General features: G+C 62.0%; 2 protein-coding genes across 29 annotated transcripts; one reads left to right on the forward strand and one right to left on the reverse strand.

Moving 5' to 3' along the window:
* The first annotated feature begins 816 nt into the window (after window positions 1-816).
* LRRC56 (leucine rich repeat containing 56) lies at window positions 817-19,052 on the forward strand. 27 transcript variants are annotated; one of them, XM_054661811.2, is made up of 15 exons: window positions 1,189-1,512; window positions 2,511-2,745; window positions 3,501-3,647; window positions 3,892-4,092; window positions 4,597-4,784; window positions 5,458-5,545; window positions 8,441-8,501; window positions 14,045-14,141; window positions 14,215-14,415; window positions 15,268-15,439; window positions 15,788-15,964; window positions 16,040-16,104; window positions 16,227-16,369; window positions 16,706-16,839; window positions 18,100-19,052. In XM_054661811.2, the coding sequence occupies exons 4-15, from the start codon at window positions 3,975-3,977 to the stop codon at window positions 18,411-18,413; spliced, it is 1,758 nt and encodes a 585-aa protein (XP_054517786.2). In that variant the 5' UTR covers window positions 1,189-1,512; window positions 2,511-2,745; window positions 3,501-3,647; window positions 3,892-3,974; the 3' UTR covers window positions 18,414-19,052. The 27 variants fall into 27 exon arrangements, with proteins under 27 accessions (XP_054517789.2, XP_024202632.2, XP_024202631.2 ...); XM_054661816.2 differs by having other exon boundaries at window positions 5,461-5,545; XM_054661812.2 differs by having other exon boundaries at window positions 1,392-1,512; window positions 2,436-2,745.
* LMNTD2 (lamin tail domain containing 2) lies at window positions 18,986-24,036 on the reverse strand. Of its 2 annotated transcripts, none has more exons than XM_016919981.4 (14): window positions 23,679-24,036; window positions 23,188-23,311; window positions 22,946-23,098; window positions 22,494-22,581; window positions 22,216-22,371; window positions 21,904-21,972; window positions 21,731-21,819; window positions 21,167-21,429; window positions 20,824-20,920; window positions 20,524-20,707; window positions 20,328-20,447; window positions 20,066-20,262; window positions 19,632-19,830; window positions 18,986-19,247 (listed from the first exon to the last, which is right to left on the reverse strand). In XM_016919981.4, exons 1-14 carry the CDS (start codon window positions 23,914-23,916, stop codon window positions 19,116-19,118), a joined length of 2,109 nt encoding a protein of 702 aa, XP_016775470.3. In that variant the 5' UTR covers window positions 23,917-24,036; the 3' UTR covers window positions 18,986-19,115. The 2 variants fall into 2 exon arrangements, with proteins under 2 accessions (XP_016775470.3, XP_054517785.1); XM_054661810.2 differs by having other exon boundaries at window positions 23,188-23,394; window positions 23,679-23,805.
* Window positions 24,037-24,102: the final 66 nt, after the last annotated feature.

Here is a 24,102-nt window from a genome sequence, read left to right on the forward strand (position 1 = left end):
CCTACCACCACGCACCCCAGCTCCCCTACTCCCACCGCAACCCACCCCGAGGACGCCTTGCAGCCCCGGTGGGGTTCCGGGCGGCGGGCGCAGCCGTGTGCCCTGGGGCCAGGCGTGAGAACGCCCCCTCCACCACTCTCCTCTTACTCGGGCCTGCGTGGCAGGCGACCCTGCCCGCCCAGTCCCCCCAAACTTGAGGTTCCAACGCTGCAGAAGCTCAGCGTGGTCCAGTTAAACCGTACCCACAAGTTGCCACAGGGGAGCGAAGTGCCCAGGGCTCACCCCAAGCACATAGACGCACATCCTAGCTCTTTCAAACCCAAAAAGACGTGTTTTTAACATTTTTTAAAATTGCAAAGGAATCAGAAATACATCCTCATTAAAAAACAAAAAGGGCCCGGCGCGGTGGCTCACGCCTATAATCCCAGCACTTCGGGAGGCCTAAGCGGGTGGATTACTTGAGGTCAGGAGTTCAAGACCAGCCTGGCCAACATGATGAAACCCTGTCTCTACTAAAAATACAAAAAATTAGCCGGCTGCAGTGGCGCGCGCCTGTAGTCCCAGCTACTCGGGAGGCTGAGGTAGGAGAATCGCTGGAACCCGGGAGGCGGATGTTGCGGTGAGCCGAAATCGCGCCACTGCACTGGGCAACAGAGCGCTACTTCGTCTCAAAACAAAAAAGGCGTTTTACAGTCAGGCAAACCCTGCCTCTGCCCAGTCCAGCGCCCGCCTCGCCCTCCTGCGCCGGTCGCTGCTGACCCGGGGCTCCACCCACGTGCGGTCCCGGGGGTCCCGCCTGCCGTCCGTCCACCGCGCAGTCGCAGTCAGAGCTCGGCTCGGGGCGGACGCGCATGAACGCGGGTGAGAAGCGGCGACTGGACGGCGGGCGGCAGCGTGTCCCGCGGGCCGGGCACTCGGGTGCGCTCCGGCGTCCGGTCTGTGTTTCCTGGTCCTCGGGGGCGCTTCCCCCGGTGCTTCCTTTTGCCGTCGGCCTCACTTCCAACCGAAGGTCAGGACGGCAGGCCTCGGCCCCAGGGGCGACCCTTCCACCTGGGAAAGGTGGGCGCGAGCTTCCAGCAGAGACCGCCTTTACCCGCCCCGCGTGGGAAGCGCCAGGATCGCGAGGAAGCGCGACACGTGCACCGCGACGGCCCAGGCACGGAGCCGCAGGAAGCTGGCACCTGACGCGCCTGCGCCCACCCAACTCGAGTTGGTGGCGCGTCACCTTCCCCTGGGATCGCCCGCAGCAGGGGCGCCCACGCACGTGCCAGCCCACGTGGCCCCGCCCTAGCGACCGTTGCTAAGGGGCGTGGCTCAGCCGCACGGAACCCGAGCCCCCTGCGACTTATAAATATTTGCGTATTCAAATGAGGCCTGGCTCCCGTTGCTATGGCGCCCAGGCCGCAACCCCGCGGCGGCCGGAAGAACAGCCTGGAGTAGGAGACAGCGCCTGGAGGTGGAGGGCGCCCAGGGCCGAGCTGCCAGGGCCGGACACCTAGGCTGAGCCCTCAGGTGAGAGCCGAGCGCACCCTTGGGGTGGGAGCCGCAAGCCTCGCCCCATGACCGGTGCCAGGAGGGAACCTGCGCCGAGGCGTGGGCGCGGGGACGAAGCAGCACCGCCATCGGGGACCCAGTGATGGCCCCGCATGTCAGATCTGGTCCCCTGAGGACCCTTGCCTCCACCACCCCCTGGCCCTGCACTGAAAGGGCTCCCTGTCAGGAGACAGGAGGGGCCCCAAGCCCTGCCCGTGAGGGAGACTCAGAGGCAATGACCCAGGGTGCTCAGGGTTCCAGGGTGGGGCTCAGGAGGGGAGCGGGCTCTGCCTTCCGAGCCCCCATGGTGAAGGGGCGAGGGCAGCAGGGGACCCAGAGGTGATGGCTACCCACCAGGGAATGGCACTAGCAGGGGTGTGGAGACAGGCCCCCCCCAGTTACCAACTTGGGGAGCACGGGGGCTCGCAGAGGGGACACAGGGTGGGAGCAGGGCCGTGAAATGTGTGGATGGGTTCAGGCCTGGGTGAGAACACCAGGTGCAGTGTCTGAGGTGGGAATTCAATGGGGGCTTTGGATCCCACAGCCTCCAACCCCTTGCACCCCCAGGCCTTGGGGCTCAGACCAGTCTGATGCTCGGGGCTCTTGGGCACAGAGGAGACAAGGGTAGCTGACTCAGCCCTTAGTGTCACCCATAGGTGTCCAGGGGCTGCCCGTGACCCCGCCAGCTCATGCCCTCCATGAGGCTCGAGGCTGGCAGGCCTGGGATGGAGGTGGTCAGAGTCTTTGGGGGGATGCAGTGTTGGGGTTCTGCTGTGAGGCCTGGGGCCTTGCACTGGCTGGAGAAAGGCAGGCAGTGGGGGAGATTCGGGCTGGAAAGTCCGTGAGATTCTGCTTTGGGCTTCATTCACTTCTTTGATCCTTGGTGCATGGTCACCTTCCAGACCAGGCCACTGAGGCACCCAGAGCCTGAGCCACTGCCCCGCTCCAACACTCCCACCCACCACCTCTGTCAACAGCCGGCCAACTCGCCCGGCACAGGGGCAGCTCTAGACGGGATGGAGAGGATGCATCTTCAGTGTCCACACGTGGTCTACAGATAAAAGCCATGGCCAGAACGTTCTAAGTGGCTACATGTGCATCTGCCTGTTCACGGATTCCTTCGACAAATATTTGAGCGTCCCCTCCTGCGACTGTGGACAGCAGAGGAGCACGCAGGCCACGTGCAGGCCACGTGCAGCCCACAGCTCTGGGGCGAGGCAGGCCCTCAACTGAACACGTAGTAAGACACACAGGGCTCCGAAGGGATTTCATCTCATCAGGAAGATAAATCTGGGAAGGCTGGGTGGGGAGTGCAGTCAAGGGATCAGTCCAGGTCCAGACTGAAGACACAGGAAGGTGGTCAGGGAGGAGGACACTGGACGCTCTGAGCACACTTCTCACTCCACGCCTGGAGCTCATGATTCCAGGGCCTGGGGCCGAGGCAGATGTCTGCATCTTTTTTTGTTTGTTTGTTTGTTTTTTGAGATGGAGTCTCTCTCTGTCGCCCAGGCTGGAGTGCAGTGGTGCCATCTTGGCTCACTGCAAGCTCCACCTCCTGGGTTCATGCCATTCCCCAGCCTCAGCCTCCCAAGTAGCTGGGACTACAGGCGTCCGCCACCATGCCTGGCTAACTATGTTTTTTGTATCTTTAGTAGAGACGGGGTTTCACCGCGTTAGCCAGGATGGTCTTGATCTCCTGATCTTGTGATCCGCCCGCCTCAGCCTCCCAAAGTGCTGGGATTACAGGTGTGAGCCACCGCACCCGGCCTTTTTTTTTTTTTTTTTTTGAGACAGAGTCTTGCTCTGTTTCCCAGGCTGGAGGACAGTGGCGCAATCTTGTCTCACTGCAAGCTCTGCCTCGCGGGTTCATGGCATTCTCCTGCCTCAGCCTCCGGAGTAGCTGGGACTACAGGCACCTGCCACCACGCCAGCTAATTTTTTTTTTTTTTTTTTTTTTGTATTTTTAGTAGAGACAGGGTTTCACCGTGTTAGCCAGGATGGTCTCAATCTCCTGACCTCATGATCTGCCCGCCTCGGCCTCCCAAAGTGCTGGGATTACAGGCGTGAGCCACTGCGCCCCGCCAGACGTCTTCATCTTTAAGGGGCAACACCAGGTAAGCCTGATGCACGTGGTCGAGGGACACACTGGGCTTAGGAAGAATGGGATGCAAGAGAGGGACACACTGCGCCAATACCCTCAGAGGCCTGGGGAGGGGCTCAGGAAGAACAGGGTGCAAGAGAGGACCCCTGTGGAGAAGGAGGGAAGTGGGATTTGGATGAGCAGCAGGCATTGCGTCGGGGGACCCAGAGGTACCCCAGCATCGGTCACACACCTGACTCTGTCTTCCTCCTCGCCAGCTGGGCCCGTGGATAGTCAGGTCCTGGGCTGACCTGCTCACCTCTAGGTGTTGTGACCTCAGCCTGGCCCGTTCCAGGCTCCCATGGGCACAGTAACCTGGCCAGGAAGCCACCCTGACTCTTGCAGGTACTGCCTGAGGGTACATGCCACCTCCTTGCCTGGATGTTTGACCCACAGCAGGAGAGGGCGGCTGCCTGCAGGTGAAGGGGCTCGGCTGGCACAGGGCTGGGGTAGGGGAAGGCCTGGGACCTGATCCTGGACCCCAGGCTCAGAGACCATCAGGTGGAGAAGGACCCATAGCCCACAGCTTGAGGCCGTGCCGGGAGCCCCACAGCCACAGGCAGCTGGCCCGGCACCCCAGGCTCACAGCCCTTGTGGGTCTCAGGTGGGGAGGCCTAAAGCCAGCACTCCCTGCATGGACCCTGAGGATGGGCAGAAACACAGGGAGGGTGTCCTACGAAGCAGAGGGGGTCGAGCCAAGGCTGGGGGAGGGGAGCGTGAGGCCCTCCAGGCTGGAACTAAGCAGACAAGGGTCTCATGAGGCCCAGCCAAGCTAGGAGCCTTCTCTAGGCTCGGGGTGGGGGTGGGTGCCAAGGGCTTGCTGTGAGGGGGGCGGGGGGTTGAGGGCTGGGCCAGGGCTTCAGCCGGGCTGCAGAGGAGGAGGAGCAACAGCTTGGAGCTTTGCACTGTGCCTCTGTCAGCAGGTGACATGAGAATGGACCCAGGCTGGGACAGATCCCGTGGGCCTCGGCCGAGCACCTCCAGCGTCCAGGTGCGGGAGCTGAGCTGGCAAGGCCTGCACAACCCCTGCCCACAGAGCAAGGGCCCTGGCAGTCAGAGGGACAGCCTTGGAGAGCAGCTGGTGGAAGAGTACCTGTCCCCTGCCCGGCTGGTGAGTGTGGGCGCTGGGGGCTGTGGCCACAGAGGCCTCCGTGGGGTGACATCCCAGGGCTCCTTCCTGCTGGTGGTCCAGCCTGCCCTCTGTCCCCCTCCTGCTGGTCTTGCCTGCTGATGGTTGGCCTCAGCCCAGCCCCTGCAGCTGGGTCTGCTCCACCCACTCTGCCCTTGGGACCCCTACCAGGCCCCAAAACACCAGCAACACCAGGTGCTCAGTGACACAGACGTCCCCAGGCATTTGGGTCACAGACAGGACTGAGCCAGGCCAGAACCCACAAGTAGGGGCTGAGCATCCATTATCCTCCAACCAAAGAGGGGGGTCCTTCACTCAAGCGGGAGACCAGATGGCTCAAAGCTCAGGGCAGGGCCAGGCGCGGTCCGGGCTCTGGGTGCCGGGTGTGATGTGTCTGCCCTGGGAGTCTCTCGAGACGGGCAGCCCCCAGGGCAGGTCCTTCTCCGGCAATGACCCCCCAGCCAAGTGCAGAACAAGCTCTGCTCCTGTCACATCCACTCCCATCCCACCACCCAGGCCAGGGCCAACATGGCCCAGGCAGGGAAACGTCGGTGCCTGCTCCAGCGGGAGCCCCAGAGTCCTGTAGCCAGAAGCAAGGATGGAACTAAAGTGGGGAGAGCCAGGACCAGCGCTGACCCCCGGGTGGTTTCTACAGCAGGCCCTGGCCCAGGTGGATGACCTTCGGCTGGTGAGGGCGCTGGAGATGTGTGTGGACACTCGTGAGGGCAGCCTGGGGAACTTTGGTGAGCCTCTTCCCACCCCGCCATGGCCACGGCCACGGCCACGCCTCCCTGTAAACAACACACGTTTCCTGGTTATGACGACAGAGCTGTCCTCCCCTCTCGGGCCGCGTATCGGCTTCCTTAGGGTTGGCCTCTGACCTGAGGTCTGTGTAAGGTACAGGCAGAGGGCAATGCACTCAGCACCCCGCACACCATACCAGTACCCCCGGCACGCTCAGTACCCCACACACCCACACCAGTACCCCCAGCACGCTCAGTACCCCACACACCCACGCCAGTACCCCCAGCACGCTCAGTACCCCACACACCCACGCCAGTACCCCCAGCACGCTCAGTACCCCACACACCCACGCCAGTACCCCCAGCACCCTCAGTACCCCACACACCCACGCCAGTACCACCAGCACGCTCAGTGCTCCACCCACCCACGCCAGCATCACAGAGGAACAAAGGCCGAAATGGTGCTGAGTGCCACTTGGTGTCTCCTGAAACTCATCTTAAAATAATCTCAGCCAGGCACAGGGGCCACACCTGTAATCCCAGCACCATGGGAGTCCAAGGCGGATGGATCACTTGAGCCCAGGAGTTTGAGATCAGCCTGGGCAACATAGCAAGACCCATGTGTCTAAAAATAAAAAATTAGACAGGCATGATGGCACCTGTAGTCACAGCTACTCATAGGAGGCGGGGAGGTCAAGCTGCAGTGAGCTGAGATTGCACCGCTGCACTCCAGACCGGGCAACAGAGCAAAACCCTGTCGCAAAAAAAAAACCAAAAAACACTCCCTCCCCGCCCTCCACCAGGTTCCTTCTCTTTCGCCGTGTTCATGGTGGTGCTGGCCCCTGCTCCCTCCCGTGTGTGCACAGCGCATCAGGCCACTGTTCTTTTTCCTGAACTAGTTGAGAGTTGGACATGCAACACCCCTTTATCTACTGACACTTCAGTGTGTATTTCCTGAGAGGGAGGACATTCCCTTAAATGCAGTGCGATGGCCAAAGTCAGGAATTACACCTGTACACGACTCTTAGCCATGCTGAAGACCATATTCAAATGTCACCAGCTGTCCCAACAGTGACTTTTTTTTTTTTGAGATGGAGTCTCGCTCTGTCGCCCAGGCTGGAGTGCAGTGGCGCAATCTCAGCTCACTGCAACCTCTGCCTCCCAGGTTGAATTTTCCTACCTCAGCCTCCCGAGTAGCTGGGATTACAAACACGCACCACCACGCCCAGCTGATTTCTGTATTTTTAGTAGAGACGGGGTTTCACCATGTTGGCCAGGCTGGTCTCGAACTCCTGACCTCAAGTGATCCACCCACCTCAGCCTCCCAAAGTGCTGGGATTACAGGATTACAGGGATGAGCCACCGCGCCTGGCCTGTCTTTTGTTTTTTTCATTGTTTTTTTGTTTGTTTGTTTGTTTTAAGACAGAGTCTCTCTCGTTGCCCAGGCTGGAGTGCAGTGGCGCAATCTTGGCTCACTGCAACCTCCGCCTCTTGAATTCAAGCAATTCTCCTGCCTCAGCCTCCTGAGTAGCTGGGATTACAGGTGTGTGCCACCACGCCCGAGTAATTTTTGTATTTTTAGTACAGATGGGGTGTCACCATGTTGGCCAGGCTGGTCTTGAACTCCTGACCTCAGGTGATCCACCCGCCTCGGCCTCCCAAAGTGCTGAGATTATAGGTGTGAGCCACCGCGCCAGGCCCCACAGTGACCTTTAGAGCAGGGAAGCGTCTTCCCACCCAGGATCGCTGGTTGTCTGCATTTCTCCAACTGACTGAGGTGAACCAGGCCCATCTTGATTGGTCTTGTATTGTTTTGCAATGGCCTGTGAAGTCCCTGACCATGGTGTGTGGCTAACCCGCGGCCATCTGCACTCACTCAAGCCCTTCCCACAGGCATGGTCTTGGAGCGCCTGTGCCCACACACTCTGCGCCCCTTCTTTTATTTTTTTTTTTGAGACGGAGTCTCGCTCTGTCACCCAGGCTGGAGTGCAGTGGTGCAATCTTGGCTCCCTGCAAGCTCCACCTCCCGGGTTCACGCCATTCTTCTGCCTCAGCCTCCCGAGTAGCTGGGACTACAGGCGCCCGCCACCATACCCGGCTAATTTTTTGTATTTTTAGTAGAGATGGGGTTTCACCGTGTTAACCAGGATGGTCTCGATCTACTGACCTAGTAATCCACCCACCTCAGCCTCCCAAAGTGCTGGGATTACAGGCATGAGCCACCGCACCCAGCCACTCTGCACCCCTTCTCACAATGCAGGGATTCCGTCTGCCTCACAGGGGCATATGCCCCATCCTACAAAAGACTCCGAACGCAGAGCCTTTTCCTGGGGCCTTGGGCTGTGCAGAAACACAGGCTGGGCGTGCAGTGATCTGGTCCTGTGTTGTGTGTGCGACTGTGCATGACGGTCTGAGATGCCAGGGGAGGGGTGTGGAGGCAGCTTGGGGGTGGGGCCCAGACTTTGAGCCAAGGGAGTACCACCCAGCCACGCCAGCCTGGCCCCAGTTCTCTGAGCCAACTCTTGGAGCCCAGTGGCCTCTTGCAGTCCATAGACAATGGTCTGAGCTTCCCTGCTGTGTGGACACCCCTCCATGCTGTGCTGCATTCAGACCGGCTACAGACGAGGGGCGCAGAGCCGTGAGGCTTTGGGGGCTCAGGGCCACTGAGCCAGACCCTCTACCAGGCCCCATAGAATCAGCAGACCCCTTTGGTGGCCAGAGGAGCCCACAGCCCTGGAGCAGCTCCTGGGTGCCACGCAACCCCTCCTGTGGTGTGGTGAGGCTGGCCCACGAGCAGTGAGGGGCCGGGGGTGCTGATGCCTCGGGGTGAAGGAGGGTGCAGAGGTGGGCAGGGGTGAGGGGCCGGGCCAACTTCCTCCTCCTGCGGCCATACAGGGGTGCACCTGCCCAACCTGGACCAACTGAAGCTGAACGGCAGCCACCTGGGCTCCCTGAGGTGAGCGCCTGAGGGGGGTGGGCTGGGGCCCTGCCATGAGGGGGTCCGATGGGACAGGCCCTGCAGGGATGGGGGAGAACTTGGTGGGAGTGGGGGGACTTGGGCTGGGACCAGGGACCCAGGGGTCTAGAGAGCTCCATCCTGCTGGCTGCCTGACCCCGCGTGACCCTGTGGAGGGTGGATGGGCAGGTGGGGGGAGCCTGGGACATTCAGGCAGGTGTGAGGGGGTCTCTGAGAGGGTCTTTGTTGAAAGGACGAGGTCCTGGGCCAGCCTGACTCCCGGGGGTCCTGCCTATGCCCTGTGGCCTCTGGCTCAGCCCAGATGTACCCCCCCCTTGCCGTGTGACCCCTACACATGGAGCTCTTGTGTCTGCAATGGGTGGGAGCCCCTGCTGCAGGTAGCACCTCACTCAGAGCTGGGGCCAGGGCCAAGGCAGTCATGCCAGGTCGTGTGGCCAGCAAACTCCACAAAGGTGCCCCCGACCTGGGCCCAGAGCTCCCACCTTGAGGTGTCCCTGGTGAACATCCCAAAGCCAACCAAGGATTGGGGGCCTTCTGGCCCCCGCACGGCTCATTGCAGCCCAGGACTCTGGCTGCACCATGAGGCCACGAGCTTGGGGTTTGGGCAAGAACAGCAACCACCAGCCAGAACCTGCACGTAGAACCCGGACCAGACGGCAGCCCCCGGGAGAGGCACAGCAGAGCCCGTGTAAAGAACCCGGACCAGACGGCAGCCCCCGGGAGAGGCACAGCAGAGCCCGTGTAAAGAACCCGGACCAGACGGCAGCCCCCGGGAGAGGCACAGCCAGAGCCCGTGTACAGAACCCGGACCAGACGGCAGCCCCCGGGAGAGGCACAGCAGAGCCCGTGTAAAGAACCCGGACCAGACGGCAGCCCCCGGGAGAGGCACAGCAGAGCCCGTGTAAAGAACCCGGACCAGACGGCAGCCCCCGGGAGAGGCACAGCCAGAGCCCGTGTACAGAACCCGGACCAGATGGCAGCCCCCGGGAGAGGCACAGCCAGAGCCCGTGTACAGAACCCGGACCAGACGGCAGCCCCCGGGAGAGGCACAGCAGAGCCCGTGTAAAGAACCCGGACCAGACGGCAGCCCCCGGGAGAGGCACAGCAGAGCCCGTGTAAAGAACCCGGACCAGACGGCAGCCCCCGGGAGAGGCACAGCCAGAGCCCGTGTACAGAACCCGGACCAGCTCCCAGGAGAAGCACAGGAAGCTCCGTGCCCCACAGCAACTCACAACATTCGGAGCTGAAGACGTCGGCGGCTGTCACGTCATCGGAAGGGAAAGAACAAGGCTGAAGGAACATCCGACTTTATTCTGGGGGTTTGGGCAAAGTGGGTTTTGTGAAAACGCTGCTGGTTTTATGTAGCCTGTTCCCAGCAGCATAAGGCAGGGGAATTCCAGGCAGAATTCTAGAACATTCTCCAGCTGTGTGAATTGGGCTCCAAGGGCCACATCTAGTTATTTCCAGATGAGGATAAGGGTATTCATTAAGCAACCTCTCTTTGAATGTTTTCTTGATTTTTCTTATTTGTACTTCTGTTTATCAAACACATATCAAAATGGGCCGGGCACAGTGTCTCACGCCTATAATCCCAGAACTTTGGGAGGCCGAGGTGGGCGGATCACCTGAGGTCAGGAGTTCGAGACCAGCCTGACCAACGTGGAGAACTCCCATCTCTACTAAAAATACAAAATTAGCCGTGCATGGTGGCACATGCCCGTAATCCCAGCTGCTCGGGAGGCTGAGGCAGGAGAGTTGCTGCAGTGAGCCGGGAGGCAGATGCTGCAGTGAGCTGAGATCACACCACTGCACTCCAGCCGGGGCAACAGAGCGAAACTCTGCCTCAAAAAAATAAAGTAGGCCAGGCACAGTGGTTCACACCTGTAATCCCAGTACTTTGGGAGGCCAAGGTGGGCAGATCACGAGGTCAGGAGATCGAGACCATCCTGGCTAACACGGTGAAACCCCATCTCTACTAAAGATACAAAAAATTAGCCGGGCGTGGTGGTGGGCGCCTGTAGTCCCAGCTACTCGGGAGGCCGAGGCAGGAGAATGGCGTGAACCCGGGAGGCGGAGCTTGCAGTGAGCCAAGATCGCCCCACTGCACTCCAGCCTGGGCGATGAGTGAGACTTCGTCTCAAAAAAAAAAAAAAAAAAAAAATGAAGATCTGGAAATGGAAGAAAGTTGGAAAACACTTTGGGGTCAAAGACACAGTGGGCAGCCCACAGAACTGGAACAGAGAGGGGCCTGGACATGAAGTCAGGCCTGCAGCAGGCACCCAGACGACACCGCGAACGAGAAATGAAGTCAGGCCTGCAGCAGGCAGCCAGACACACCGCGAACAAGAAACTAGGATAGGTTTGGAAAATGGGCTTCTTAGAAACATGTCTCCCAGCCAGGCGGGGTGGCTCACGCCTGTAATCCCAACACTTTGGGAGGCCAAGGCAGGCGGATCACGAGGTCAGGAGTTCAAGATCTGCCTGGCTAACGTGGTGAAAACCCATCTCTACTAAAAATACAAAAAAAAAGAAATAGCCAGTCATGGTGTGCGCTTGTAATCCCAGCTACACAGGAGGCAGAGGCAGGAGAATTGCTTGAACCCAGGAGGCGGAGGTTGCAGTAAGCCAAGATTGCTCCGTTGCACTCCAGCCTAGGCAACAAGAGCAAAACTCCATCTCAAAAAAAAAAAAAATTAGCTGGGCTTGGGCTTGGGCTTGGCGGTGCACGCCTGTAATGCCAGCTACACGGGAGGCTGAGGCATGAGAATCGCTTGGACCTGGGAGGTGGAGGTTGCAGTGAGCTGAGATCACGCCAGTGTACTCCAACCAGGGCAACAGAGCAAGACTCCGTCTCAAAAAACCGTAAAAAACAAAAACAAAGAACAAAAAAAGTGCCCCTAATACAAGAGTAAATGATATTCTAATGGAGATGGCTGTACTTTTTTTTTTAGCTTAACAAATAAGCCTCTATTATTTTGTGTTTTTTTTTGTTTTGAGACAGAGTCTCGCTCCGTTGCCCAGGCTGGAGTGCAGTGGCGCGATCTCGGCTCACTGCAATCTCGCCTCCCGGGTTCACGCCATTCCCCTGCCTCAGCCTCCCGAGTAGCTGGGACTACAGGCGCCTGCCACCACGCCCGGCTAATTTTTTGTATTTTTAGTAGAGACGGGGTTTCACCATGTTGGCCAGGATGGTCTCGATCTCCTGACCTCATGATCTGCCCGCCTCGGCCTCCCAAAGTGCTGGGATTACAGGCGTGAGCCACCGCGCCCGGCCAGAAGCCTCTATTGTTAAGACCAACAAATTAGCTCTAAGAACAACAAAAAAATATGAAAAGCACATAAAGTTAAATACACAAAATATAAAAGAGCAGTGGAAGGTACTATAAAATTAAATATGACGCACTACTTGTAACAAAACAAAATAGTTCCAAAGGAAAAATGACTAGGTCATAAATTGTATAAGAAATATATTCAGGCCAGGGGCGGTGGCTCACACCTGTAATCCCAGCACTTTGGGAGGCCAAGGCGAGTGGAACATGAGGTCAGCAGTTCAAGACCAGCCTGGCCAAGATGGTGAAACCCCGTATCTACTAAAAATACAAAAATTAGCCGGGTGTGGTGGCGGGCACCTGTAATCACAGCTACTCGGGAGGCTGAGGCAGGAGAATCGCTTGAACCCGGGAGGCAGAGGTTGCAGTGAGCTGAGATCGTGCCACTGCACTCCAGCCTGAGTGATAGAGACTCCATCTCAAAAAAAAAAAATTAAAAATTAAAAAATTTCAAAGGAACTTGTCAGAAATAAAAGACTGAAAGGAAAAACAAACTGAATTATTGGCACTGAAACATATCCTAATAAAGTTACTGGCATGAAGATAAAGGTAAAAAGTTGCAGCAGCCAAGAAAAGAGATTGACTTGTCTTTTTTTCTTTGAGACAGGGTCTCACTCTGTCGCCCAGGCTGGAGTGCAGTGGTGCGACCATGGCTTACAATAGCCTCGACCTCCTGGGCTCAGGCGCTCCTCCCACCTCAGCCTCCTGAAGTGCCAGGATTACAGGCATGAAGCACTGTGCCCAGCCTCAAGTTTTGTTTGTTTGTTTGTTTGGAGACGGAGTCTCGCTCTGTCGTCCAGGCTGGAGTGCAGTGACGCAATCTCAGCTCGCTGCAACCTCCACCTCCCCGGTTCAAGCGATTCTCCTGCCTCAGCCTCCCAAAGTGCTGGGACTACAGGCACCCGCCACCATGCCTGGCTAATTTTTTTGTATTTTTAGTAGAGATGGGGTTTCACCGTGTTAACCAGGACGGTCTAGATCTCTTGACCTCGTGATCTGCCTGCCTCGGCCTCCCAAAGTGCTGGGATGACAGGCGTGAACCACCGCGCCCGGCCTCAAGTGGTTTTTTAAGGACAGAAATAACGAAGTGCTCCTTAGACGTCGCCACAGTGGACACTGGAACGAAAGTTTTTGCAGCCTCCTGGGAAGAGGCGTGAACTGAGAGTCTGACACCCAGTCTAAAGGCTGCGTAAGCTCACAGCCAGCAAACATCTGTGAGTCAGAGATCAAGGGGTTTCCATTAGCTGCTCTTGAAGAAATCACTAGACACAAATCCCAGCCAATTCAGAGCGGAGTGGAAAAGCCATTGAAGGCAGCAGGCTGAGGACAGACACTGACTCCACAGCGCCAAAGGACGGACCACCGGGAATGCACCTGGGGGTCCACAGAAGGAAGCTGAAAACACAGTGGGCGGAATGAAGCCCAGGTGAGACGCAGCCTACGGGTGCCGTGAACTGGACAGAAAGAAGATTTCCGAAGAAATCACCCAGCCCTGGAGGAATCTGTGGCTCCTGGGGGAAAGCCTGTGAGCTCAGGTGGCCCTTTCACAAGGAGAGGTGCGGAGATGGCGTGGCGGCGCCGAAGGGACGGCCTCCCAGCCAAGAGGGGCAGGTGCAGGGTCCCTGGGGACAGCGCATGGTGAAGTCACTGTGGCTACAGTGGGGACAGGGTGGGCCCGGCAGGAAGCAACGTGTCCCTGCACACATCAAGCCGCCCTGACCCACCGCCACCTCCAGCAGCTGGTCCCCACCAAAGCTGCCAGCTCAGCACGGGGTCAGCCCCCAGCGAAGCCCCCCACATCGGTGTCCAGGGGCTCAGGCTCCCAGGCAGCACTCCAGACCCTTACTCCAAATTCGAGTGCCCCAAACGCTATTGAGGAGACAATTAGAAAGGTGATGCCTGCAGCCTGCCAGGGAAGGGACTGAGCCACCCGCTATGAGGGCAGCACCTTGGGCACAGCTGAGCCACCGGTCACGAGGGCAGCTCCCCAGGCCAGGCCCTCCAGGGCTTGGAGAAGGTGGGGGACACTGTACCCACACCAGAGCCAGAAGGCCAAGGCAGAGAGCCCCTTCCTCAGTCTAGAGGCCACCATAGGTGGTAACACCTGCCCCTACCCCTGAAGACAGCCAAAGGCAGGTGGTGGCTGAGCACAGGGCTGGGCACATGTTGACCACCAAACCCTGCCTTCTGCAGGGACTTGGGCACGTCTCTGGGCCACCTGCAGGTGCTGTGGCTGGCTCGCTGTGGCCTCGCTGACCTGGATGGCATCGCCTCTTTGCCAGCACTTAAGGTGAGTCTGGGCACCCTGGGCTGGGGAGGGCTGGGCTGGGCCGGGCCCTGGCTCAGAGCCCCGCGCTGCCCAGGAACTCTACGCCTCCTACAACAACATCTCGGACCTGAGCCCGCTGTGCCTGCTGGAGCAATTGGAGTTGCTGGACTTGGAGGGCAACAGCGTGGAGGACCTGGGGCAGGTGCGCTACTTGCAGCTGTGCCCACGCCTGGCCATGCTCACCCTGGAGGGCAACCTGGTGTGCCTACAGCCGGCCCCTGGCCCCACCAACAAGGTGCGTGTCCCGGGCACCCGGCCAGCATGTGCATGGCCAGGAGAGGCTCCCTGTGGCTCCAGCCCCGGGGCCCCTCCTCTGGCCAGGTACTTCTGTGCCCACCCGCATCCTATGGCCTGCTCACCATGAGTTCACCTCCTCTGTCACTGGAAGTCTGATGACTCCCAGGACATCCTCCTGGACCAGCCCTGCCAGATCCCACAGGGTCACCTGCACACACGTCATGTCCCTTAACCCACATATGCACCTGTGAGGTCCACACATAAGCCACGTGGAAACACAAAGAACCACGTGTACACGGATGTGTGCACACACACACCTGTGTACGCCCTGTCCAGAGCCACCTCCAGCCCCACAGGCCCCACAGACCACCCTATGCAGTATCTCGGGGCTCTGCGTGCCCTGCTCAGAGCTGGCACACCTGTGCGTGCAGGCCCTGGCGTAGCTCACAGACCCTGCACAGGGCACGTCTGCCCTGAGCTCACAGTGCTAGCCTCATTAGCTGCTGCTTGGTGCTGCCACATGCTGAGGTCAGCGTCTACCAGTGCCCAGTGGCTACTGCTCCGTGGGCCAGAGCCCTGAGCTGAGGGCAGTTCCATGGGCCAGAGGGCATCCCTGGACCCGGCCTTGGGTCTGGAGAGTGGGGTCCTACATCCTGAGCAGGTGAGAGCCCAGTCCCTCAGTCCCTGGGGTGTGAGACTGACCCAAGCCCACCCCAGCAGGGTAGGCAGCATCCCCACCTCTGGGCCCCTGCCCTGCCCCACGGTGGGTCTGGGAAAGGGAGCCAGGGAAAGAGCTGGCCGGAAGGAAACACTGGACCCAGACCTGCCCTCCCTCCCCCTCCCCCTGCAGGTGCCCAGGGGCTACAACTACAGGGCAGAGGTGAGGAAGCTCATCCCCCAGCTGCAGGTCCTGGACGAAGTGCCGGCCACACACACGGGCCCACCGGCCCCCCCGCGGCTGAGCCAGGACTGGCTTGCAGTGAAGGAGGCCATCAAGAAGGGCAACGGCCTTCCCCCGCTGGGTACGGCAGCTGCGCCCGGAGGACCCGCTGCTGAGCCCCAGCTCCCCCCAGGAAGAGGCCCCCACCCCAGGCCTCTCAGAAACGGATAGCCACATCTCATGTGCTTCTCCAGCCTTGACCCCGGTCCCCAGAGCTGTGCACACCCGGCCCCAGGCCAGGACACTGTCTCTGAGCAGCCCACAGAGGGAGAGGAAGGTCTGAAGATGAGGGCCTCTCTAGAAGGCTGCAGCGTCAGAGGCCAGCCTCAGGCCATGCAGCATGGGGATTGGGGCCCCTGGTCTGTGGACAGAGTCTGGGGGGCGCTCTCAGGCTGGGCCTTGGTGACCTCTGCTTCTGAACCTCGGGCAGACTGTCCCCGTGGAGCCCCCATCCGGAGACTTGACCCCGAGCTGTCCCTGCCTGAGACGCAGTCCCGGGCCTCCAGGCCCTGGCCCTTCTCCCTGCTGGTCCATGGGGGCCTCCTGCCTGAAGGCCTGCTTTCTGAGGACCTGGCCCCAGAAGATAACACCAGCAGCCTCACCCATGGTAACTGATTTGCCTCAAAGCTGACCCTGCAGCCCCTCGGCCCCGAACCAGGCCCAGCCATGCTGTCTCTTGCAGGTGCTGGCCAAGTCCTCTGTGGGAACCCCACCAAGGGCCTGCGGGAGCGTAGGCACCAGTGCCAGGTACAGCCCACAGGGACCAGCCCCCCACGAGAACCAGTGTCCACGGTTGCGGCCCTGACAGTGCCCTGCCCTGCCGCCATTCCAGGGCCAGAATCCCTAAAGCAGTCCCTTTTCCTCCCCAGGCCAGGGAGCCCCCCGAGCAGCTGCCCCAACACAGGCCAGGAGATCCGGCCGCCAGCACTTCCACCCCAGAGCCTGACCCTGCAGACAGCTCTGACTTCCTGGCCTTGACTGGGCTTAGGGCCTGGAGGGAACATGGCGTGCGGTGGGTGTCCCTCCAGCTCTTCCACTGTGTGTGTCCTGTCCCATGGGGAAATCAGGGCTGGGGCTACCTTGGCTGAGTCATCCCCAGTCCCAAGGCTCATGGACCATCCCTGCGTGTCCTGTCCCGTGGGGAAATCAGGGCTGGGGCTACCTTGGCTGAGTCATCCCCAGTCCCAAGGCTCGTGGACCATCCCTGCATGTCCTGTCCCGTGGGGGGATCAGGGCTGGGGCTACCTTGGCTGAGTCATCGCTGGTCCCAAGGCTCGTGGACCATCCCTATGTGTCCTGTCCCGTGGGGGGATCAGGGCTGGAGCTCCTCCTCCTCTCCCCACCCTAGCCCCCTCCCCTATAGGCACCCGGAGTCCCAACAGGAAGGGGCTGTAGCCCCCTGGGGCCCACGGAGGGTCCCTGAAGAGCAAGTGCACCAGGCAGAGCCCAAGACTCCCTCCAGCCCCCCAAGCCTGGCCTCAGGTACTGAGCCTGCCCGCCTGCCCCCCAGTGCCTGGGAGTGACCAACACCCCACCTCTATAGGGGGGCCCTTACCCCAGATCGGACGTGTCAACCTGGCCCTGCTTCCTCAGCCAGGCTCTGAGAGGGACTGTGACAGGGAGGCCCCCTTCTGGGGGTGGGGGGCTCACGACCGAGGGAGGCCCAACCCAAGTCCTCTCCCAAGCCATGGTCCAAGCCCTGTGACCTTGTGGGCCACCCGGGCTGGACGAAAGAGAGGCGTTCCACAAAAGGGGGTATGAACAGAGTCCAGAGGAGTCTGGACAGAAAGAAGGAGCCACCCCAGGGCACCAGCAGGCAGAACATGGCCACTGGGCAGCTTTCAGGGACACAGGCATGAGTCCGGGGGCGGGGACGAAAGGCGGCCAGCAGCCCCACTGGGAGACCAAGGCAGGAGGGTGCTGCCGCTTCACCCTGAAGATGGCACGCGCACTCGGGGACATAGAATTAAGCCATGCAGTGCCCTTTCCGAAGGACACTGACTTCAGTGTGATCACAGCTGCAAAGCAAAGAGGACCCTCCCTCAGCGGGCAGGCAGGCCGGGCAGGGGGCAGTGTAAGCAGGGGCGACCCCACGGTGGGCAGCTGACCCTCCTCTGTGCAGGAGCCTGGTTAAGGGGGCTGGGATGGGCAGGGAACAGGGCAGGCCAAGCCTCTGCTCTTCCATATGGTGGTGGGTGTCTGTGGAGGGGGCAGACAGAGGGGTCAACAGCTGGTTACCTAGTGGCCGTGACCTGCAGGGGTGGAGGGAGGGCAGGCAGGGCGGCCAGGAGGAGGGGAGCTGCAGTAGCCTCAGGGCAGGGTCAGGACAAAGGCATGCCAGGGCTCCAGACACCGGTGGAGGCAGGTGCTGGGGGACCCAAGGCTTGGGAACCGGCCCAGGGCGGTCAGCCAGTGAACAGGCTCTCAGGGTCAGGACACAGATGACTGAGGGTCAGAGCCAGGCCTTGTGGTCTCCTTCTTAGGGACAGGACACAGAGGACCCAGGGCCAGAACCAGGCTTTGTGGCCTCCTTGCCTGCCCCAGAGGTGGGCCCACCCATGCGAGTCAGGGGTCACAGGGCTGGGAACACAGAAAGTGGGGTGCAGGGGTGCTGCTGCCTGTGGACCCCCAAGGACCACTGCCTCGGGGCTGTAGGGCCATGGGTGGGCTGTGGCCTCCCCACCGGGTGACTCCCTTCCCTGACAGCCTTTCTGACGTCCCGTCACTCTGCTTGCTTTCTAGAGCCCTCCGGGACCTCGAGCCAGCACCTGGTCCCTTCACCTCCCAAGCACCCAAGGCCACGAGATTCTGGCAGCAGCTCCCCGCGGTGGTCGACAGACCTGCAGTCCAGGGGGCGTCGGCTCCGAGCCCTGGGCAGCTGGGGGCCTGGCCTGGGTGATGGGGTGGCTGCAGTGCCTGTCCTGAGAGCCCTGGAGGTGGCCTCAGGCCTGAGCCCTCGAGCCCAGGGACGTCCTGGCCCAAAGCCAGCACCAGATGCAGCAGCTAGACCTCCCAGGGCAGCTGAACTCTCTCACCCCAGCCCCGTCCCCACTTAATATAGCCCCCACTGCCAAGCTTGCCTGTGCTGGGGCCACGACTTGCCCACATATGTGGTCACAGAGCACAGAATACCTGGGCGGGTGTGTTGGGGGGTGGAAGGAGTGCCTGGCCCTGGGGAGGACCCTCTTGGTGGAGGGGAGTGGGGGACTGGGACCAGCCAGGGAGGCAGCAGAGGCTGGAACCCAGTTTAGGCCCCCAACTGGGTTTGGCCTGGGGAGGGTGGGTCCGGCTCCCCAGCCCTTCCTTAGGGCCAGGCTTTCCCGCGGGCACGGGGGTGGGGGGTGGTCACCCGAGCAGGCCTGTGAGAGGCCTCTCCTGCTAGAATTGGGCATGGCCGAGGGGCAGGGGCTGGAGCTGCGAGTCCACCACTCCCTTGCCGGCCCCAGGGTAAGAGCCACCTCCTAGACCGCAGTGGCCCAAGGTCCCAGCTGCTCGCCTGAGGCCGCCAGGGGTGCGGTCCAGGCCTCCCGTCTCGGGGGATCTGTAGGGTTCCCGCGCCGCGATAGGGCGGCCTGTTCCCTCCTCTTGGCGCAGGACGCCCCGGAACCCAAACCAACATTTCCAGCTCTCAGGTGTACAGAAATGCGGTTTACTTTGTAGGCCACGTTGGTTCAATAAATGATGCAGCGGACACAGCCCGCCCAGCCCCGGCGCCCGCCCGCGCCCTCCCTCGCGGTCCCGGCCCCGCTCCTCCGCCCCTAGGCGCCGCGGCAGGTGTCCGCGGTGACCGGCAGGCAGCTGAGGAAGCGGAAGCCGAATCTGCTCTCCGCCGTGTTCTGCACCGACAGGGCCACCAGGGGGCAGCTACGGTCCACGCTCTTCCGGCACACCTGGGGGGCGCGGGGGCTGAGAGGCGCGCGGGGCGGGGCGGGGACGGGAGGGGAGGGGAGCGGCGGGGAGGGGAGGGGAGCGGCGAGGAGGGGAGGGGAGGAGAGCGGAGGGGAGGGGACGAGGAGAGAAGAGGGGAGCTGACGGGAGGGGGAGAGGCGGGGAGGAGACGGGAGGGGAGGGGAGAAAAGAAGAGGAGGGGAACAGAGCGGAGGAGCGGGGACGGGGGAGGGGCGGAGACGGGAGAAAAGGAGGGGGGAGGGGCGGGAGAGGAGGAGGACGGGGAGGGAGAGGAGGAGGACGGGGAGGGAGAGGAGGAGGACGAGGAGGGAGAGGAGGAGGACGGGGAGGGAGAGGAGGGGGTGCACCCGCAAGCGCGCACTCACCCGAACTCGGTGCTCTTTCTGGAGCCGACAGTCCTCCAGGCCCAGCCCGGCCTCTGCGGGAGGCGACGGCAGGGTGGGGTCACCCGGGATGGCGGGCAGGTGCTGTGGCGCGGGGATCTCGGGGTTCTCGGGCCGCGCAGGCCCCTCCCGCGCGTGGAAGAGCTTCCCCGAGCTCATTGGGGGCAGCAGGCCCCGCGTCCTGGTGGGGCGAGGGTCGTGAGGGCGGCGGCCGGCCCGGGAAAGGCGGCACTAGAGGGCTCCGCGCCTGGGGCGGGGCAGGGGCCGCGGGGCGTACTGGAGGACAGGACCAGGGGGCGGCCGGGGCGGGGCCTGGGGAAGTTGGGGGCCGTCCTAGCGCGGGGATACGAGGGACCGTTTCTGCTGGGTCGGGGCCTGGGGAGGGAGGCCAGATCCCGGGGACCCGCGGTCCCCACCCTGGTCTCCGGCGACTGACCCGGGGCTCCCGCACCCGGCCTTTGCGCAGGGGTCGAGGTGGGCGCGGCGGCTTGCGGGTGTCGGCGCCGGGCCCGGCCTCAGGGAGCGGGAAGCGGTCGATGGACAAGTCGGTGCCGTCGGCGAAGACCCTCGGGGCCGGAGTCTCGCGGCGTGGGATCCGGTGCTCACTGAGGACCTGCGGGGCGCGTCGGTCACCCCCACACCCCAGCCCCGGCCGCCCCACCGGGGGCCCGCACCGACCTCGCCCTTGGGGCTCAGGAGCAGCGTCGCGCAGCCGCGGATGGAGAGGAGGGGAACGGGCTCCCGGCTCGAGGACGCGCGCAGCGGCTTCTTGGCGCTGCGGGTCGTCTCGCCCCAGACCTGGAAGGGCGCGGAGCGGCGGGTGAGGGGCGTCCGGGCCGTGCCGTCGGGGCCGGGCTCCCGGGCCGGGGCGCACCGTGACGTGGTGCCGCGGGGCCAGCACCGTGCCCGGCGGGAAGCGGTACAGGCGCTGCGGGAAGCCGCGCACCAGCTGCTTCAGCACCATGCCGCTCAGGTCGGCCGTGCTCTCCTGCGATGGGTTGAAGATGCGGACGAACTTCTCCCGGCAGCTCACAGCCACGATCTTCAGGCCTGTCGGGCTGGGAAGAGAGGAGACGCTGTGAGGAGATGCGGCCGGTCCACCCGCACAGCTGCGCGCCCCGCCCGGAAACCAGCTCCAGCCCGGCGCCGGAGGCTTGGGTCACTCGCCCCTTACCTCTGCAGGAGTTCCGGGCTCCAGTGGTCGGGGTCTGTGCAGGGCTGGGGCGACAGGACCGGCTCGCCGTGCCTGGGTGAGTGGGTTTTCTGGAGATCTAGAGAGAGCAGCGCTTTTGGGGAGGGGACCCTCGAATGGAGTCCCCACCGGCTGTTCCCCGTGAGGTCAGAACAGGCCTGCAGCGCCTGGCGGGGCAGGGAGCAGGGCCAGGGTCAGATGGGGCAGGAAAGGTGGCTGGACCTTGGGGGCTGGAGGACCACCTCCAGGGCTCTGAGTGAGATCACAGCTCTGAGAGGGTGGAGGGTGGGTGAAGGGTAACCAGGGGAGACCCGCCCCACTGCACCTTCTGAGTCCCTGCTGTAGCTCCCGGCCTGCACCAGCGCTTGCTCGGAGGAAGCGCGGTGGTCCCGGGGCGGGTGCCCTATCACCTGCACGAAGGAAGGCAGGCCCGGCCGGCAGCTGCTGGAGTCAGAGTCAGCGCCCCCTGAGCTGCTGGTGTTCAGACAGGGCAGGGAGCCCCACTCCACGGTCTTGTGATGCCGCTCGGAATACTTTCCAGAGGACTCTGGGCTCCCTGTGTCCAGCTGTGGCCAGGGCCGGGGCTGCCTGTGGACCACGCTCTGCTTGATGGCCACTCCAGCTCCAGACCCCAGCCCTGCCCCCGTCCAGCCTCACAAGGCAGTGCAGCAGGAAGCCCCTCTTGCCTCCCAGTACCCAGGCTCAGTTCATGGCAGGACAGTGATGGCCGCCTCAACCCCAACGCATTCTACAGATCAGAGAACGCGCATTGGAAGGTTTAAGAGACTTATCCAGGGACACTAAATGGTCCTTTAGTGTCCTGGGTCTTCACCTGCCAAGGTGAGCCCTCCCTTCTGGCCCCTGGGGAGTCCCTGCTCTGTGCAGTTACTTTTGCTTTGAGCTGGGCTCCATGTTGGTGAAGAGGTTGGGGTACCGGCGGGCAACGCTGTTCCAGTCCACGTCCTCCAGCCGAAAGCCCTGGCCAGGAAGCAAGAGGCACATGGTCCTCCCCTCCCGCAGGGCTCCAGATGCCAGACCACACACGTGGGAGGCCTAGCTCACCTCCCCGGTGGGGGCCTGAATGTTTTCAGAGAGGTCGCTTGGGTCCATCAGAGTCTCTGCTGTCACTACCTGCAAGAGGGGACCGGAAGCCAGTGGGCAGGGGCTGAGTGCTCCCCCACAGCACCTCTCCTCTTTGACCTCACCTGTGCTTTGAGGCCTCCTGATTCCTCCCTGCTGGAGCCCAGAGTTCCAGAGGCACCTGAGCAGGGCAGGCTTCCAGACAGGCCAGGGCGCCCCAGCAGAGGCACCCGACGAGATGGGGAGGGCTGGGGAGGGCAGCCTGGGGCAGGAGGGCTTGGGGGACAGGCTCACCTCCACACTGCCAGTCTGGGATCGTAGCATGCGGCCCACCCACGAGGAGCGGGCCAGCTGCAGGAGGCAGGACTTCTGCAAGTTCTGCAGCTCGGCCTCCATCTCCTGGAGCGTGCGAGTGGTCTGCAGCAGCCGCTCCTCCAGGTGCTCCTTCTCCTGCTCCAAGAGGGCCCGTGGTTCGTGGTGGGGGGGGTGTCTTCTGCAGAAGGCCCCCAGGCCAGCCCCAGCCTGGCTCCCCAACACCAGGACCCTGCCCACTCCCTGTGCCCCTGCCTCACCCACTGGGCTCGCTCCTTCTGTTTCTTCAACTCCTGGGTCAGCTTCTGGACCTGGTTCTGCAGGAGTTTCTCCTGACTGTGGGAGCTCCTGGAGGAGGGGTGACCTCAGCAGCCCCCACCCTGCTCAGGCAGGGTCCCTAATGTCAGGTCAGGGGAGAAGGAGGGGAGAAGGAGGGGCTCCACTGCCACCTTGGCCCCAAGGGCACACAGTACAGCCCCGCTGGGGCTGGCCAGCCTCCGGCTGGTCTGGGCAAGGATCTAGAACCCATCCACATGCGCAAGGTTAGCGTGGAGGCTATAGCGTGTTTACTTAGGATCAGGGTGGAGGGTCAGCGCCGGCAAGGATGAGGTTAAGGATCTGCCTCAGCGGTTGGGGTTGGGGTCAGACAGAAACCAGGAGTCCGGGCGAGGACAGGGCAGGGTTGGGTTGGGCTGGGGACTGTGCTGCAGACCTCTTGGGCGGAAGCCCCGCCACCTCTTCCAGGATGTGGCAGAGCCGGGCGTCCTCGCCATTCTGGACGGCCCACCGCAAGGCCTGGATCTCCAGTTCTCGCTGTCTCCACAACAGCCGCAGTGTGCGAGGGTCCAGGGACTCAAGAGCCAACCTGCAGCAGCAGCAGACCCTGCTGCTTACTCAGGCCGGGCCCTGGCCACCTGGCCCAGGAGGCTCAGCAGTCCTCCCTCTCCTCCTTACTGCGGGTCGGCAGAGCAGACCACCGGTGCGGGGTGGGGCGTGGTGTCTGGCAGGCATGTGGGAGTCTCGGGGGCTGCAGGTGCGCCTGCTGGAGGTCCCAGGTGACCACTGACCGACTCTTGCTCTGTGGGGGACAGGAGAGCCTCTTCCTCGGTTTCTTCAATCTCCTGGCCAGACTTGGGGGCCATTCTCAATGTTCTTCGGGACCTGGGAGGGGTGGGGGGCCCGTCTGCCGTGTGCGCCTCGTGTGGCCACACAGGTTGGAGCAGCCCAGGCGTCACCACTTACTCACAGAGCGTTGCTCTCTGAAGGGACCCACATGTGGGTGTCCACACCCGTGTGTTTCTGACCAGGCTGGGGCAGCACGTCACCACCCGACATGTCCCTGGTGTGTCCCCCTGCCACCCAGGTGCTGGCCCTTTGCCTGTGATGTGGTGTCCCTCTTTCTCTCTCTTGTCCCCCCAGCTCAGGGCCCTACCCCCAGCACTCACCTGAGGCCCGACCTCCAAGCAGGCCTGGGAGGGAAGGGCTGTATACCGTTGCCATGGATACCAGCACCCAGAAGGGGTGGGGCTGTTTGTTACCAGGAGCCTCCAGGGAGACCCCAGACCACGCCCCTGGGTGAGTTCTGGGCCAGCCCAGCCTGGAGGAGGTGTGAGAGGCTGAGCCACTGCTCAGCTTAGCGGGGGGACCACTTAGTGACCAACACCCTGAGGGAGGCCCCAGCATCCCCCACCTAGCCTGGCAGCAGCAGCGGGATAAATAGGGGGGCACTGCTGCCTGTGAGCCAGCCCAGCATAGCCATGGGTGTGTGGGGGAAGCAGACAGGTAACAATGACAAGCTGGGGACTGTGCTGAACGCTAACTGGCAATAGTACACTCCTGCCCATAGCCTGTTTTTAAATTAATAATTAA

This window comes from Pan troglodytes, chromosome 9 (assembly GCF_028858775.2).
Source record: "Pan troglodytes isolate AG18354 chromosome 9, NHGRI_mPanTro3-v2.0_pri, whole genome shotgun sequence".
Classification (NCBI taxonomy): domain Eukaryota; kingdom Metazoa; phylum Chordata; class Mammalia; order Primates; family Hominidae; genus Pan; species Pan troglodytes.